Here is an 18054-nt window from a genome sequence, read left to right on the forward strand (position 1 = left end):
AAACCAGCTTCATTACATATGCCTTTTTAAAACCTGTATCATCAGCAGGTATTTTTTAAGGGTAGTTTATTTTACTTTTGCTTAAGCACATTATTTGCCAATCCAAGCTAAAATGACCTAAGCACTGTTACACACACCTTTCTGCTAGTTAGTGAAACATTTTAAAACCCTGTCTGCTAAAAATCATACTCAAGGTGCATTGTCCTGCCTCAATCAGACTTATTTGTGCAGTGTTGGTCCAAAGGAGATATCTCTTCTAGGACATAGTCCAACTAAAACAAGGAAAAGCAGAGGTGCAGACTGGCTCACAGAGAAGGAACGTTGAATATGCCAGGGCTCTTCAGCTTGGGAAAGAGATTACAAGGAATGTGATTGACACATATATAATCCAGTAGCATAGCAGCTGAGTACTGATCAGTTAGTCAGTTTTCTAATATGGTAGCATCTCTGGAAGCTGATAGAAGCCATATTAGAAATGAAGAAGGTGACTTCTCATGCAACAGCTGACAGACCTGTGCAATTCACTGCCAGATGATGGCTTCAGGGGAAAACTGGCTAAGTAGCATGAGGAGAAATCCACTGTGTTACTAAACAGGCAGAAATCATATGCATCAGCTGCAGATGACTGGAGAACAGGAGAGTATCAGCAGGGATAAACATCTGGCCTAACCTGCAGGTGGCTCCTCCTTGGGGCTGGAGGATATTGGGCTTGGATATTATAAATATAAATAATATAAATTTTTTAATACTTTAAATATTATATCCAATATTGAGCTTGGTTATTATCACACGACTGGAACACTGCAATTGAGGGCTCTAAGCTTTTCAGAAGAGATAGGCAGGGAAGGAGGGGAGGGAGTGTTGCCCTCTATGTTAAGAAATTGATAGATTGTGAAGAGCTGCTTCTGAGAAACAGCCACAGACAGGTTGAGAGCTTGTGGGTAAAAGTTAAGGACTGGCCCAATAAAGGACACCTTGTGGTTGGGGTCTACTACAGGCCACCTGATCAAGGGCCCAAGGCCTGTTGACAAGGCCTTACTGCTTCAGCTGTAAGAAGCATCATGCTTGCACGCTTTGTGCCTGATGGAGGAGGAATTCAACCACCTGAATGTCTGGGAAAGCAGCACAGTAGGCTGTAAGCAATCCAGGAGACTCCTGGAGTGCTTTGAGGATAAATTCCTAGTCCAGGTATTAGACAAACCAACCAGAGAAAACCAACCAGAGAAGCATTACTGGATCTGGGGCTCACCAATGCAGATGAACTCATTAAAGAGTTTAAGACTGGAGGCAGTCTAGGCTGCAGTGACCACCCTGAACTTCAGAAGAGTGAACTTCCAGCTATTTAAAGACCTAGTGGATGAGACTCCCTGGGACACTGTCCTTAGGGACAGAGGAACTGATCAGAGCTGGCAGCTCTTTAAGGACACTTTTCTTAGAGTGCAAGAACACTGCATCCCCACTTGTAAGAAAGCAAGTAGGAAAATCAGGAAACTGGTCAAACTGAGGCACAAGAAGGAAATGCTCGGGCAGTAGAAGCAGGGGCATATGGCCTGGGAATGCCCTCCCACTGTAAGCAAAGAGCAGGTTTGAGACCACCTGATGAAACTGAACAGGTACAAGTCTACTGGGCCTGATGCCACGCATCCCAGGGTCCTGAAGGAATTGGATGATGTAGTCGCCAAGCCTCTCTCCATCATATTTGAAAAGTCCTGGCAGTCAGGTGAAGCCCATGGTAACTGGAAAATTGGAAACATCACTCCTGTTTTTAGAAAGGAGGTCCCAGGGAACTACAGAGCAGTGAGCCTCACCTCTGTGCCTAGGAAGATCATGGAACGGATCCTCCTAGAAGCAATGTTAAGACACATGCAAGACAAGGAGGTGATCCAAGACAGCCAGCATGGCTTCACTAAGGACAAATTGTGCCTGACCAATCTGGTGGCTTTCTGCGATGGAGTGATTGCATCTGTTGACAAAGGAAGACCTACCAATGTCATCTGCCTGGACTTCTGTAAGGCCTTTGACATGGTCACACATGACATCCTGATCCCTCAATTAGAGAGAGATGGATTTGAAGGGTGGACCATTCAGTGGATAAGGAATTGGCTGGATGGCCACAGCCAGAGAACTGCAGTCAATGGCTTTATGACAAGGTGGAGGCTGGTGATGAGTGGTGTCCCTCAGGGGTCTGTCTTGGGAACAGTGCTGTTTAACATCTTTATCAATGACACAGTGGGATCGAGTGCACCCCCAGCAGATGATACAACAGAAGGAACGGACACCACCGAAATGGATTTGGACAAGCATAAGAAGTGGGTCCATGCAAACCTGATTCTTTACTCAGAGGGTGGGGAGGCACTGGAACAGGTTGCCCACAGAAGTGAAGGTGTTCAAGACCAGGTTGGATGGACTTTGGGTAACCTGATCTAGTGGGTGTCATCTCTGCCCACGGCAGGAGGATTGGAACTAGATGTTAAGATCCCTTTTCAACCCAAGCCATTCTATGATTCTATGTAAAGAATAACCATATTGTTCTTATACAAAAGCATTCTTTGTATTTCACTTGTAATGTAGTATTGTTTCTTTAGGATTATAATAATTCCCAAAACATTTCACAACCTACAATTCAACTCAGCACAAGGCTGTTGCTAAACAGTTTGTGTTGAAAGATTTTTGTTTTATGGCTTTTTCAGTTTTGAAATACTAAGGTGACATAGTTTCTTAATTGCAGATGCAGTTATAACCACATAAGTGCTAGAATTGGTGTTACCTTTGTCTGTATTTCTAAAGTATTATAATTAGAAAGTGTTAGATACATAAAGTCACGAGTAATGACAGTATTTAATAATTTTGGTTATATCAGATGGGAGAGTATGCGGGATTCAGGATACAATTAGCTTTAAGATTTTTGTTTGTAATAGATAGAATTTGTTGTTGGATGGTGGTTGTCCTACTGTCACCTGTATGGTCAGTCCTGCATCCAGATTCCCCTCCACGTATTTCCTACCTGACACTTCTTAAAACTCCCAAGGATATTTTGTATTCCCATGAGGCCATATAGCCTTGTAACCCAGAATGTACTAATGCAGATGAAACAAGACAGCACAGCGGACAAACACCAGAGCAGATTACGTGTTGAATGCAGCTAACATAAAGCCCAGTATCCTTCATTAAAAGCAAACACCTTGCAGGGGGGCTGAAAACAGAGCATACATGTATACTTCTTCTATAACTCTGCCAGCGTCCAATAGGCAAGCTACCAGGTAAGACCACAAATTCATGATTTTATTATCTGAGAAATTCACATTCCACTCAGGTCCAGGCTGCGGGGACAGCGGGCGCCCCCACACGGCTGCCGGGCCGGGCTTGGGGCTCGGGGCGGGCCGGCTGCTGGCGGCGGTTCCGGCGGAAGGCGGCGGCGGCAGGGCCGCGGCGTGGGCCGGGGATGGTGCAGGACCCGCGGGGGGTGCTGGTGGCCGGGCTGCTGCTGCGGGCGGGGCCGGCGGGCGGTATCGTGTGCCTCTGCTCCCGAGCCTTCGTCGAGTGAGTGAGGGGTCGGGGTGCGGGCGGGACACCGAGCTGCTATAGCGGCTGTGGGGGGGGGTGGCGGGGGGAAAGGGGGAGGGAGGGGAAAAGGGGGGGAGGGAAGGGAAAAAAAGGCAAGGAAAAAAGGAAAAGGGGAAAAGGGAAAAGGGAAAGGGGAGGAAAAGAAAGAGGGGAAATAAATAAATACAAATTAAAAAGGAGAAAGAAAAAAATAAACAGCCGCGCGCGGCTGCGGGAGGGCCCGCGCGGAGGCGGAGGGAAGGGATTCGGGGACACGGGGAGGTGGCCGGGACCCCCCAGGCGTTACGTCCCACTGAAACGACACCTTTCTGGCCCTAAAATGCTCCCTGAGGGGATTCTGCCTGCCAGCTGTGTTTTCTGAGCGCCTCTAGGCTCTTTACGTCAGGCTTTAGGGAGGCCTTTTTCGGGTTTTTCGTCGCTTTGTTTAATGGTGGCCAGCTGCATCAATGTTCCCCTTTATTTTTGTAGGGATCGGAAGTTATATAAGCTGGGGTTAAAAGGATTTTATGTCAAAGATGACAATGACTGTACAGGTAAGGTAATGTACAACATGCTGTGTGGCCATATATTATGTGAGTTGTGTGTGGCTATTTGGGGTACAGTTGGACTGTGTAACCACTAGCCCATACCTTTGTGCCTATTTTTGGCATGTTTTTCTGTACTTTTGTTACAAAGACAGTTGCGAGTAAAAACGTAGCACGTATGTAGCTTTCAAGTCACTACAATCTTGATGTGGAGCTTTGTGTCAAATCAGGCACGATGCTTATTTCTGCCCGCACAGATTTGTCAGCTCACATAATCACTACCTGGTGCACAGAGCACGTTAGCTCACACGTGTCTGACTTCTCTCAATTCATAATTTCACCTTCCCCAACTCAAAATTAATTCTATAACAGAAGGTCTTTAGGTCCTTGGTGGGCCAGCTGGCAGCAATACAGTCCTCTGCCTCTTCCCTAGCCTAGGATATTAGCTGGTGCTGATGAATCTGTTGGGCCAGGATTAGGGGTAGAAGCAATGACCCTGATGTCTTGCAAGGTACATCATGTGATGATGGCTTGGTTTGAAAGGAAGAAGTCTGAACAGAAAGGAACGTCCATAGAAGCTAAGGGTAAGTAGCACAGGATACGTGGAGGAAATGTGAATGGAGTGAAGCAGCAGGATGTAAACCGTGTCTTTGTACATGTATAGCTGAATTCTGGTGAGAGTAATCAGTTAAAAGCAGAAGGATCTTGTGCTATAACTTAGCAGTAAATATACCCTGACCAAAAAAAAATCATAAATCTCAGAGTTTTATCAACTATACCATAAGCTTTTGTATTTCGTAACTTTAAATTAGAGTATAGTCAATACACACTTGACTTTCTCAGTGGCATTTGTCATATACACATGCAATATTTTTTGAAAGTTTGATAGATATGCAAGCAGGGATTCAATAGTTGATCAGATGTTTTGGAGATGAATAGGTTCTGCAGTTCCAACAGTACATCTTTGTAAAATCATACCATCTTTGTTATTTTTGAAAGAACTGTAACGAAACTGGCAGTTTCTTGTATTTTAAGTTTGCTGTGATATGTGCCAAAACAACTACTTTAAAGAATTTTCTTTTTATAATACTGTGGTGGTAGGGTTTTTTTGTGTTGCTTGCTGGGGATTGTTGCAGTTTGCTTCTCCAGTTAATGAAGTGGATGTGTGTGGTGGTTTGACCCTGCCTGGCAGCCAAGCGCCACACAGCTGCTTGCTCGCTTCCCTCCTGCTCCATGGGATAGGGGAGATAATATGAAGAGCACGAGCAAGAAAACTCATGGCTGGAGGTAAAAGTGGTTTAATAGGTATGGGAAAGAGGTAAAAAGAAGGCAAGCAATGCAAAGGAAATCGCCTGCTACCTCTCATAAGTAAATGGCTGACCAGCCTGCCTCTGAGCAACAGCCACCTAGGTAGCCAAAAATCCTTCTTTCTTCTTTTTCTACCCCAGGTTTTATTGCTGAGCATCACATTATATGGTATGGATGATCCCTGTAGCCGGTCGGGTCAGCTCTCCCAGCTGTGTCCGCTACCAGTGTCCTGCCCACCCCCAGTCTAATAGTTGGGGAGTGCAGAGTGGGGAAAAAGAGCCTCGATGCTGTGCAAGCATTGCTCAGCACTAGCCAAAACACTGGTGTGTTATCAACACTGTCTTAGCCACAATTCCAAAACACAGCACTGTCCAGGCTGCTGTGAAGGAGGTTAATTCCATCCCAGTCAGACCCAGTTTTGGCTGTTGAAGTTGGATTTTGGTTTCTACTGTTAGTCATGCACTTTAGTTCTCCACTTGTTTTTGCTTCCTGTGTTTGCTAAAAACGTAGTGTATGCATTCCAGCCTGGGAGCAAAGGCATACAGAAATTGAGAACTGATTTGAAGTTGTATCCCTTCTTCTTTTGTAGGATGGCAAATGTATCATGCTCACAAAAAGGAGAAAATAATCATATTAAAATAATGACACAGTTAAAAAGTTTGGAATTCATGTGTTCATATTGGGTTAATGGAAAAAAAATAACGTATAAAACTTTGCATTTGTATCAATGTTACTGTTTTGATGTGCTAGAGCAAAAGATGAAAGATGCTGTATCTAGTAATATCTTCTCATGTACTAAAGAACTTTAAATGGCAAAGAAAGCTTAAGAGGTGATCCTGCTATTTTTTATAGGCCATAGTGATGCGTGGAGGTGTCAATCAGATTATGTTCACTTAATACAATTTGTTAATAGGGGAAGAACAAGCATCTGAGGAGGAAAACCGTTGTCCCAATGTGGCGTTCAAGGTGGACAGTAATCATGCTCTGGACCTGGAAGAAGTTGAGCTAGACTCAGAGGCTGAGCTTATGAAGAGTATGGGATTGCCTCTTCACTTTGGTGGACAGTCAGCTCACAGGGACCTTGTGGTAAATCTTTACGTGCTTTATTTGTTCTGTTTACTTCATCTTTCCAAATGTAGGGGCATGTCTACTCTTCAATTATTTTTGAGACTGCAGTTCACGGAAATGTATCAGAGCTGAGGTTAAGCTGCTTTGCTCAGGTACAGCGATGTATACCATCGTGGTCTTGTAGTTTGTAAAACCCACTTGCCAATTGGACTAGATAGGGTTTGGCTGTGTTTTGTGCTTCCCTGTCTGTATTGCTTGAGCTGCTAGAGGGAGCTGGTTTAAAACAGCCATGGTAACACTGGTGCTCTGCTGCAGGACAACGCGTGTATTCCAAACTGAGTGTGTGTGTTCACATCATCCCCTTTAACCATTTAGCTTTAGGTAGTAGTAGAAAAAGCTAGTTACATGCATTCCCCTTGTAGCTGATCTTCTGAAGGACAGGAGTTAGGCTGGGGTACTCTGCTTCCTGTACAGAGCAGTTTGGCTCTAGAGGAAGGATAAAGTTTTGTGGGGGTGAGAATAAGGTAGTGGGATATTCACTGTGACCAATTCATAGAATACAGACCTCCCTAGAGTGAGAGCGCTTTTTTGCAGAGCGCTCTGTTATTCTGACCTGATTAATTTGTTAATGTACAAGTTTCTCCTATTTACTGTTTTAAATGATGACATTTTAATAGACCTTACTTACAGGCATCTAGCTTCAAGCCCAAGGTATGCGTATGATTTGTGTTGCTATGCAGTAGTACTGCAAATAAGTCAAGTGAAAAATAATACATTTTTACTAGATTACTACTAAGTGTTGCGCTTTGCACCATGTGTATTAACATGACATGATGAGGGACGTGAACAAAATATTAATGCCAGTTCTCTGAATCTAACTCCTTTGCGTTACACCTTATGCATTTGTCAGTGCAACAAAACCAGGGATTGCAGCCGATGAGGCATTTGGGGTAATACCCATACATTTACAGGTTTTTGGCCATGTGAGTTGTATTTCCTCATCACCACCACCACCCTTTTACCTGCCAAGTTTAATTTGGCAGTTTATTCAGAAATTTGGCAGATTTATCTTACAGAACATTGTGTTGTTCATGGATGTTTTTGTCTTATGTGTGTAAGCACAGGAAGCCCCACTGAAACAAGTGGAGTTGTATTTGTTGAAACCTTAGTGTTTCCTTCCAGTAAGAGGTTTTTGTCTTCTGTTTCTGTGCCCCCCCAGCAGTCCTTGATGTTACTTAGTTTTACTGTTGAGCTCAGCCCAGTGACAACAATTTCTGACTAACCTCCCTTCAGCATTTTATGGTGTTTCACATTGATGTATTTTCTTGTAAATCCCTGAGCAATGAATGACTTCTCTCCCAGCAGTCCTACTTCTGTCTTGAATTCTGACTTCTCTTGGTGCATCTTTTTTCAGAAGCTCTCGCTGTTGTTTGTCACAACTTTCTCAGACATGTGAGCCAAAGTTACGCAGCTGGGCACTATCAGACCCATATAATCCTAAGCCCATTTTCTGGGGAGAATGCTAACAGTGGGCTTGCAGTGAGAGGGAGCGTTACAACAGAAGCAGAAATGTGCATGCAGAGAGGACAACAAAAGACTGCCTGTATGTTTTGGACTTCTAAATATGTTTATCCATTGTATTTTAGGCAACAGAAAAATATAGAAAGAGAAGTAACATGAAGATTATGAAAAAGAAAAAGAAGAAAAAGGAATTACAGCAAAAACACAAGGATAAAATGGGGCAGGAATGCCAGGATCAAGCTAATGGTGATCACAAGCAGTCCATCTCTGATGACCCAGCCCTAGCTACAGAGCAAAGTGGGAAGAGCAGCAAAACTGAAATTGTAAGTGAAGGGAACTGTGGAAGTTCAGAAACTCTTGCTAATGAGGCCTTACCCAGTGAACTTAAAGACAAATGGGAGAAGTACTGGAGCGAGTACGGAGAGGGCCTTCTTTGGCAAAGCTGGCTGGAGAAGCATAAAGAGGCCTCATTACCTGAGGCCACAACAGCCTCTGAGCCTTGGAATAGTCCAGACACCAAGGAGGAGTGGGAGCAGCATTACAGCGAACTGTACTGGTATTACTGGGAACAGTTTCAGTACTGGACAAGTCAAGGATGGACTACAGAGAGCTCACACAATGACAGCATGGAAGTTCACGGGGTAACGCAGGAGGCAGATCTGTCAGGAAAAAAGGACCTTGTTAGCCTGGAGGCTGAACGCAGTGAAGTGCTGAGCTTGGAGCTGTCTCCCTCTCACACCAGAAGTGAGGAAACACTCACTTCAAGTGCTGAGCCCCATAATGAGATAATCTCTGGGATCTGTAATTTAAATCTGAATTTGGACAAAGTAGAGCAGAGCAGTGCACCTCTAGCAGTAACCCACGAAGACCTTCAAGAGCACGGTTCCTCTAACAGTGAATGCCAGTGTCTTTGTGCTTCAAGCCAGAAAGAGCCCTGTGATGGAGGAACCAGGAAAAGGAGTGCATCTTGTGAAAATAGAAGTATTAACCAGTCAGGTAATACAAAATCACCAACATTGATTCTACCAGTGTATTCCTAACTGGTTGCATACAGAAATATAAAAAACAAGTCTATGTCTTTATTATGCCGTTTTAAAACATGGATTGAGTATTTTGTGTAAAGATTGCATAATTAATTCCTTTTTCTTCCCTCTGATTCTCTGGTACATCTCTCTCCTCTCTAGCCTGTATATCAAATGTGTTCGTCAGGCACAAGTGATTTTAACACAACATATGCTTTATAAATCTCCCAGATGTACAACAGAAAATGGTGAGAGAGCATTGTTGGTGCTTACTGATTTATTTATTTACTTTAGTATTGGTGTTGCAGCAGCGTCATTCAGCTGATGTTTTTCTCACTGATAGTCTGAAAAAAATAAAAGAAAACTCCGGTTGATGTTTTCATGAATCTAACAAATTTAAAGACAGCTTATATTTCCAAAAATGTTGTTTCACAGATTTTTTTTCTGATTTTTTTTTTTGTTGGCAGGTTGTTGTTTTTTTTTGTAGCTTGTTTTCCCTTCTGTCTAAAAATGCCATGCTTGAAAATAAACTCTTGTTGTGTTGTACAAGTGGACAACCGTCTGTTACTGTGGACCAGATGACTCCCAGAGGTCCTTTCCAGCATTAAGCTGTCAGTTAGGCAGTGAGCTGCAGTCATCATTACAACCCCAAATTCATCCGTGCACAACTAGTGCTAACAAGTGGGAGTGCCAGGTTGTAGCAAGTACAGTGAGAGGCAGTGACTGTGCCTTACAATACTGGAAGAGTTTCCTTGAGGGATGTACAAGATTGGGCTACAGACTTTTTAGCCAACCAGTTCAGTGTGCAGAGAAAGGAGATGGCTGTCCTGTTTGCTAGTTTGATAAGCAGCAGTGTAACAGCTTTCCTGGCTGATGTATGCTTTCTTCTACTGAAGAGGAGGGATGAAGTACGTGATTAGCATCTTGGGACTTTAGTTTTGATGGGGAAAACCTCTGAGTCTGTTGCTAGTGACCTTCTAAGGAAGGAAGAAGCAGGTGTGCTCCCATCTTCATCCTACAGTAGAGTTGAAATGGCAGAGATGAAAGAAAAATCTGCTTTCCAACAAGACATGAGAGAAGGTGCTGGAATCCTCTATTATTAAACCTATGTGAATGTCTTCACGCAGCTAATGAACTGAATACTAAGTTTAAGAACAAGGAAAAAAACTATTCGGAATTTGTATCCTGTAAGCATTTTATTTTTCTTGGAGATCTGAGATATTTTGATGTCAGTCCTGCTTAAGATTATTAACTCTGCAGTGTAACTAGTACTGGAAGCTTGCGTTAGTACGTTGTCCCTCAAATGAAGATAGGTAAAGATCTGGATGGTTTGGCACCTGTGCCTTATTTGTCAGATTTGGATATGTAAAACATCTTAACTGTATCTGCAAATGTACTATGGGGATGGGAAGATCTGGAATTGATTAGGCAAAAGGAAAACGTGATCTCATCTTTTTAGGTTCACAGGGGTCGTGTAACTCATGTAGTTCAAATGACAAAGAACAGTTGCTGCTTCGTGACACAAATGAAGATGAAGAAGAAGAAGAGCCTCCTGAAAACAGAGTTGCCAAAGTTAAGAGAACGTAAGTCATGACATTTAGACCATCTTTTTTCTCAAATTGTGATTTATAGCATCTATTTGTTTGATCAAGATGGTGAGTTAAAATTTCAGTGCAAACCCACATAGTCTTCCATCACTGCCTACCACCTTACCTGGCAAGAAGCAGCAGATATTTCTTCTTTTCCATTGCTGTATGAAAAGAATGTATGGCCTCGATGCTGAGTTGTGTGCAGGGTGACAATACCTTGTGTCACTGAAGTATATAAGATTGTTAAATTGGATATGATGATTTGTTTAGGTCTAGTTAGTGCAGAAGTTCTGAGAACGTTATTATATATTTTGTATTGTTTAACTTAATTATGTGCTGCCAATAAAGTGCTCAGTGCTGTGACAATCATAAAATAGCTAATCTCTGCCTTGTCACAGTTTTTTTCTTTCCTCTGTTGCAAATTTATAACCACAAAGATGATGGGATGGCTCTCTTTCCTCTAGTAAGTTTACAAACTCAAAGGTGAGGGGATGAATGGAATTATCATCTGCTAACGATGTTGCTTTTGTTATAACATTTTGCTGTTGCCATAGGATTAATAATGGATAAAGTGATAGATAACGTAATAGATGATGAAGGTAATTTGGAAATCAGGTGAACAAATGCTTTGTGTTCATCAGTTCTGCGTATTAAACGTTTTGAGAAATTATTCAGAATAGCTGGAATATTTATAACCCCTATGGAAGGACATAATGTCCCTGGTGTTGGATAAAAAGAGCTTATGCATATAAATAGGCTAGTGTTATCTGCCTTTTTCGGTTTCAGCAGTGTGTGGGAAAAATTACTGAAATTTACATTTAAGTGGTCTCAGTATAGGAGTTTTAGTAGCATTTCTTTAAAATAATAGTGGGTGGGTTTTGTGGTGTGGGGTTGTTTTTTTTTCTGTCAGAAATTAACTTTTTGGTCATCTGTGTTTTTTCCTAGCCATGAACTGGACGTGGATGAGAATCCGGTGGAAGATCCCGAGGAAACCTGTTCTATTTTGGGTTTCAAGTGTGGCACAGGACAAAAGTAATTGCTTATGAGGAGCTCAGGGTTTCTTCACAGCAAGTCTGCTCTGTTGATATTATTTAAATAGACCGTTCATCTCCATTCCAATTTTGTTAAACTTTTTGAAGATAAATGCAAAGTTAGTCTTTGCACTGTAAGCTCGAAACTGTAAGCTTTAGCAATAGAAATCCAAAGTTACAGAGATGAGTTAAAAAAAAACAAGAAAAGCACTTTGAAAGACGGACATAACTCATAGTGTACTTACAGTTATGTAACTGCACATGACTGGATAAATAACTGAAATGGCTGCTCAGTTACTTAAATTAGGGATGCTTCAAGTCTCAAACTGTTAACGGTCCTCTTAGTTTGGAGTCTATGAGCTTAGATCATAATTTCTAGATGTTTTATTTGTTGGAATGAGGTTGCTTTATACTAACAAAATGATAGTATGTTAATAAAGCGTTGCCATGTTATTGATTAGTGAAATTTCATTGTCAGTAGTGTAACGTAAAGATATGGTCATCAGTGCCGTTGAAGAAACATTGTAGGACACAGCTAGAGTGTAGATTAAGTCTAGGGCTTCTCTGAGATGTAAGTTGTTTAATACATACATATATGTTTCAGAGAGGAGCATGTCTTGTAGTTGACACTCTGTTCTACTTCATAAAAACTAATTACGTGAAATGCCCATATTTCTTTTTTGTTGTTGTTTGGAAATGTGTTCACCAAGATACAAGAGTACCTGTTTTGAAGGTCCTTTACAGCCACCAACATGATGCTTAATTTTACAAATCAAGATTATTTCTCCATTTCCTATTCTTCTTAAGTCTGGTCTGGGAAATTGTATCTACCCAAAGTTACGAGTCTATTTGCCAAACAGGGTAAACGTTTTCACAAAACTATTTCAAATAGATTTAAATGTTTTCTTGAAGGTATGTCTGTTTTGCAGCTTTATCCAGTTATACGTGTTTTAAAAGAATATTTAGATCAACAGATGTCTCAAATATTTAGGTCTAACTCACGTTCTGTAGACGTATACATCCATGTTAAAGCTTCCCAATTGGAAATGGACCAACTAAATCTTTTTCTTCTTTTCAGGTATGATGGAATTCCAGATTTTACCCACCGAAGTGTGCAGTACTTGGAGAAAAAAGCAAAACTCAAGTCCAAATTTTTGGACATGCGTAAACCAAGGAAGAGTAAGAACACACACATCTTCTTTACAGAAGAACCTGAAACATCTTCCCAAAAAAATAAAACTCTGAAGAAGGTGGGCTTAATTGTTAGTGTTGCTGTAGTTCTGTAGAACTGTCTGTTCCCTTGAGCTGTGGTTGCATTATGGAAAAAAAAATGCACAGAGAGCATTTTTTCAAGTGCCAGTCTGATGCTCTTTATTCTTCTTTTGTTCCCCACTCTACTCCTCATCCTGCTTAGGTGAAAGGTAGTTAGGTTAGAGTGGATATGGAAAGGCATTGGTGGATTCTTGTCAGTCTGTTAAGAGGAATGGTGAAGTTACATGGAAGTCATTCCTAATGTCTGGGTGCATCATTCCTTTAGAGGAGTGCATAGATTTCTGTAGCTATTAAAAAGAAAAGGTATCTTTGGTCTTAAAGTGGATGTGAGGGCATTTGTTAATGCTGTCATTTCAGTTATGAGGAAAAAAAATTGTATATATTAGTGTATTTTATGCAAATCCCTATTATCAATTTTAGTTGTTGTTTCTTTCATGTAAAAAACTGCACAGGACTTCATGTGTTGATTGCTCAAATGAGGTGTTTGATGGAACATCAGCAACAGGATTGTTCATTCTGTAGAATTTCAGTTACTGTTATTTAGTCCTGACCCTCTGTTTTTTTTTTTTTTAGTGTTACCAACATTCTTGCTTAGACCTCTGTCTGCATATATTTCCAACTATGACTTCATTCCTTAAAGTAATTGAGTCTCTTTGAAATGTTACCTCGGATTGTAAATGTTGCTTTGCATTCTTGTGGGATTCTTGGCATTCCCTAATACCCCGTTGTAAACATTGTTTTCTGGTGGTGACAGTGTATGTTGTCTTGAACTCCAGTACCATTGCTGTAATTGTGCATCAAAAGCTTGGTCACTGTGGTCGTGCACCTGAAGCCAACCTTGCTTGAGGAGCACTTTGATTATGTGAAGGAAAAAGGTTAGAAATTTCCTCAGACTTTCTGGTAAAGAACTGTCCTAGGCCTAGTGCCACCCAGAGCAACTAAGGTTAAAACTGAGCATCTGCATATACCGTTGAAAAGTTTGAACTGACATCTGTATGTTGGCCAGGATGTAATGCTGAGTTACCTACTGTGCAACAGATCTGATGCACGCACCATTTGGTACATCTTGGAGGTGAGGCAGCTGATGTGTGAAGGTCATTTTACATGTTTATGCTAACCTGGAAGGCAAAATACAGCTGTTTGGAATGCAGATCAGAGAAAAAAATAGTTAATTAAAATGTAGTAGTCTTGGTCAGCTGTGCTCTGGCAAATTTGACTATTTATATTTCAGATATTATTTGCAAATGATTCGCTGTTGATATTGTGGAGCTTCTCTTTTGCATGTAGCTAGTATCTGGATACCGAAGACAGCTTATTGTGAAAAAGTTGTGCAAAGGGAGCAGAGCTAAAAACTTGAATGTTTTTGGTTTGCTTGTTTGTAGATATTTTACTTTTTTCAAAATTGGAAGACTGTATCCATGGTAGGTGATTTTGAACTGTAATGCTTTTAAACTGCCCTATTTGCACCTGGTTACCAGCACATCTCACAGTCTGTGGTATTTGACAATTCCAGGTGGAAGAGTTCTTGAAGCAGGTTAACAAACCTGTTGAGGAAGCTGCGTCCCAGAAGGCCTCTCCTCAGGATAAAGTGGAGGGGTCGTCCACAAGCAGCGACTCGGAGGATCAGGAAAGCGTTACTACCACACGGAGTGTGAGATTCAACATTCAAAACCCTGAGCCCCTGCCTTCCAGCGTGGGTGGTGGTGAGCCTGGGACAAGTAAGCCTGAAGAGGAAGCGATGGTCACAACAGCAAACGGTGCAGATTGCCAGGGCACGGGGAAGCTGGAGTGTGGCTCTGGAAGGGAGCTTGTCCCTCTGGACATACCAGATTATCTCCGGGAAGAAACAGAGGATTTGAGCCCAGGTATTCCTAATTCCTACAAACTGGACATGAATTGGCAGTTTCTCTCCCAAATTACGGCGTTGCGTGGTATTTATTTATGCTGTTTAGTCAAAAAGACTACCTCGGTCCAAGTGGTAATTTAGAGCTGTACCAGTGAATGTAACTTGTTCCTGGAGCACTTAAATCCCATGTCTAACCTTTAATTTAGATAGTATTTCTTTATAGATGAACAGTTATTGTTAATCTTATGTGTGGTCTAACAGGTCTCTTGCTCACGCATCTTTTTCTCCTGTACGGTAAGAGTGGTTAATTTCAGGTAGAGGCATGGACCATCCAATTTTGGGTTCACAAATGCACCTGGCTGAGCTTTAGGCAACATGCATTGTTGAATTATTCTTTTTTTCTAAGAAAAAAAAGTCATTTATTGTGTGAACCTGCTTATTTAACACTTGGAAAAAAACAAAATGGGATTATTCAGGTTTCCGCGTAGAGTTTAATCCTTCCCACAGTTATGTTAGAGTTCTACTGCAAAATTCTCATCTAGATTGGTTCTTACTCCTTTTTTATATATGGACATGAAATTAATCTCTGATCCATTTGGTTGCTCACTATGGAGAGCTTATTGCCATCAGTTGAAGATCATGTCTTACCTGTTAACTTAGATAATGGGTGAAATCTTTTCATTTTAGGACTGTTACAGATGCATGATAGATTACTTTATTCCGTTGTTATAATGGATGCCCTTTTTTGACTTAAACCACAAATCTGCATAGTCTGGCAAACAGTAATAAAGGTCATTTAGTAGTGTTGAACATTTTATATCTTGACTCTTATCTGCCTACCAGTTGCATTTCTAGTCTATGAGAACAGTAATTGTTAACTTTTGCAGTGTCTTCCAGTTGTAGATGAAAAAGGTACTGCAAAGAAGAAGGAGAAAAGAAGGAAGAGAAAGAGTAAAATTGCGTTGGGATCTATACCTGCTGAGATTGCTGCAGATCCTGAGCTAGTCAAGTACTGGGCACAACGTTACAGGCTGTTCTCTCGGTTTGATGAGGGGATTAAACTAGACAGAGGTGCGTTTAGTACAAAGTACGCTGACTTGGTGATATAAAATGTATCCAAACTGGTGACCCTTCTTGCAGCTTATTACTAATTTTCTTGCTAAGTGGAGTATTACTGAGTGTGCGTTTGCAGCTCTGGATAAATTCCATCAGCCACTGTGCAGACAAACAAAAAATTTAAGGACTTCCTAGGAGCTTGTAGTAGAGCTCCTAGCATGGGACACCCCTCTTTCTGATGGTCCTGATGCTTGCTGATGATCATACCCAAATAATACTTGATCAGGACTTTTTCAGAAACTGGATCAGAAACTTTTTCAGAAACTTTATTTCCAGATGATCTTAGAGGTCGTTTCCAAGCTTAATGATTCTATCGCTCTATTCTATATATCTTATGAAGTGATTTTGTGAAAATTTGAATTGTGCTGATGAATGTAATTTTTTTCTGTTAAAACAAACAGTCTTTCAGCAGTCATTTTCAATGTCATGTTTTTCCATGTGTACATGGAAACCACTTCCAAATCATCAGTTCATAGGTAAAAGAGGAATTAGGATTACTACTTTGTATTTGTATGTTGTTTTTGTAAGCCTTTACTTTCTAATTCTTTTCCATATAAACAGATTATTTGGCAGACAAGACACTGCTGTAAAGAAAATAATGCATAGTATGTAAGAGGATGTATTTCTGTTTTTATTTGTTGCAGAGCATAATTGTTAGATGTATAACGTTGTTTGCAGCTGTGTTGGTGTACTTTTCCTTGATAGGCACCAAGGCACCAAGAACAGCATTCTCTGAGAATGAGGCATATCTGTACACCTCAGTGAGACTTTGTTTGCTTAGCAGATCCCTGGGCTGACGAGAGTTTATCATCTTGAAAGCCTGTATTTCCTGGTTGAATGCATTAAGCTAGAATTGCTGGGATTAATGCTAAACCTTCAGCTGTTTGTTTTTAATTTAGGTGACCTTGAACTAAGTGGCAAAAATAGACTTCTCTTCCGTTTGCAGAGGGCTGGTTTTCTGTTACTCCTGAGAAGATCGCTGAGCATATTGCAGTCCGTGTTGCCCAGGCGTTCAACTGTGATACGATAGTGGATGCGTTCTGTGGGGTTGGAGGAAATGCTATTCAGTTTGCTTTGACCTCAAAAAGAGGTAAGCAGGCATTGTATGTAGCACGCTACTTTGTTTCTTCAGTCGTTTTCCCTAAAAATTTGGGTATGGACTTTGTTCAATGATAATTTTTTTTCAGTGCTTCTGAAGCAACAGAATCTTTTTTTGCTTCAACAGAATAATAATAAGAGCTTTCTGTTTTTAAGAAGGACCTATAAAACTGTTATCATACTTTAAGTCAAAGTTGGATTTATGTTGTACTAGTCAAAGTTACTTTTACATGGCATAGTAACTAGTCCATAGGATGCTCTGAAGAGTGATGATAAAGGTTAAGTTCTTTTCGCAGTGCCAGCCCGCAGCAACACCAAAAGGCTGCTGCTTTTCTCAACAGTTACGTTAGGTCTATGTACTCAAAAACATGCTACATGTGAATAGTACCTAAAATACTGGAATGGGATCACCTGCAGGTTCAGCAGGACCAAATATAGAAAAGTGATGATAACGTGATACTGGTATAAATTCCTGTTGCCAGGTAATGAAACTGCAGTGAATCATGAGAGCACTTTCTGTAAAAATATTGACTACTTAATCCTCCTCTACTGATCAAACACTCTGGTAAAATACCAGCTCAAATAACACTTCTGACTAATTTCTGAGCAAGAAAAATGGTAGTTTGTACTGCATTAAATTTGGTAAGCTATGATGCATTCTATAAATATTTTCTAAATTTCACATAGTTTCTTGTATTTCTTGGCTAAATATGTATGATTTTCTACTGCCCTTTTATTACAACTCTCTTGCTCTGTTGGGTACTCAGTTTTCAGTACAACATGATCAACCACAAGATAAGAGTTCATCTTTAACAGAGGAGAAAAATGAGTTTCCAATTGCCACTGTTTAAGCTGTTGGGCTCCTGCCAAGATGGAAGAGAGGAGGACTGCCTCCCATAGGCAAACAGCTTTGCCTGTCCTGTACTTGAGCTGAGGTGGGGGATTGTCATGGTAGTAGATGTAAGACTCCCAAAACTCTAACGGCATGCAGAGGCTTCCCAGTTCTGCAACAGCAACTGAGCCTTGGCTGTGGTGTTTCCATGCTTTGGTGTGAATGCAGCCATTCCTCTATTCGTGCAGCCTCTACGACAAAGT

At 41.2% G+C, this 18054-nt stretch overlaps 1 protein-coding gene across 2 annotated transcripts in view; it reads left to right on the forward strand.

Annotated features, from left to right (window-relative positions):
• Positions 1-3397: 3397 nt before the first annotated feature.
• TGS1 (trimethylguanosine synthase 1) overlaps positions 3398-18054 on the forward strand; it is a 28959-nt gene continuing 14302 nt past the window's right edge. For both annotated transcript variants that reach the window (XM_040545564.1, XM_040545565.1), the window contains exons 1-10: positions 3398-3540; positions 4033-4097; positions 6310-6482; positions 8111-8981; positions 10467-10590; positions 11542-11628; positions 12706-12877; positions 14413-14764; positions 15643-15816; positions 16808-16951. In XM_040545564.1, coding sequence (XP_040401498.1) covers positions 3443-3540; positions 4033-4097; positions 6310-6482; positions 8111-8981; positions 10467-10590; positions 11542-11628; positions 12706-12877; positions 14413-14764; positions 15643-15816; positions 16808-16951 — 2260 coding nt within the window. In that variant the 5' untranslated portion in view covers positions 3398-3442. The remainder of the gene's footprint in view (positions 3541-4032; positions 4098-6309; positions 6483-8110; positions 8982-10466; positions 10591-11541; positions 11629-12705; positions 12878-14412; positions 14765-15642; positions 15817-16807; positions 16952-18054) is intronic.

Source organism: Cygnus olor, chromosome 2, assembly GCF_009769625.2.
Source record: "Cygnus olor isolate bCygOlo1 chromosome 2, bCygOlo1.pri.v2, whole genome shotgun sequence".
NCBI classification, from domain to species: domain Eukaryota; kingdom Metazoa; phylum Chordata; class Aves; order Anseriformes; family Anatidae; genus Cygnus; species Cygnus olor.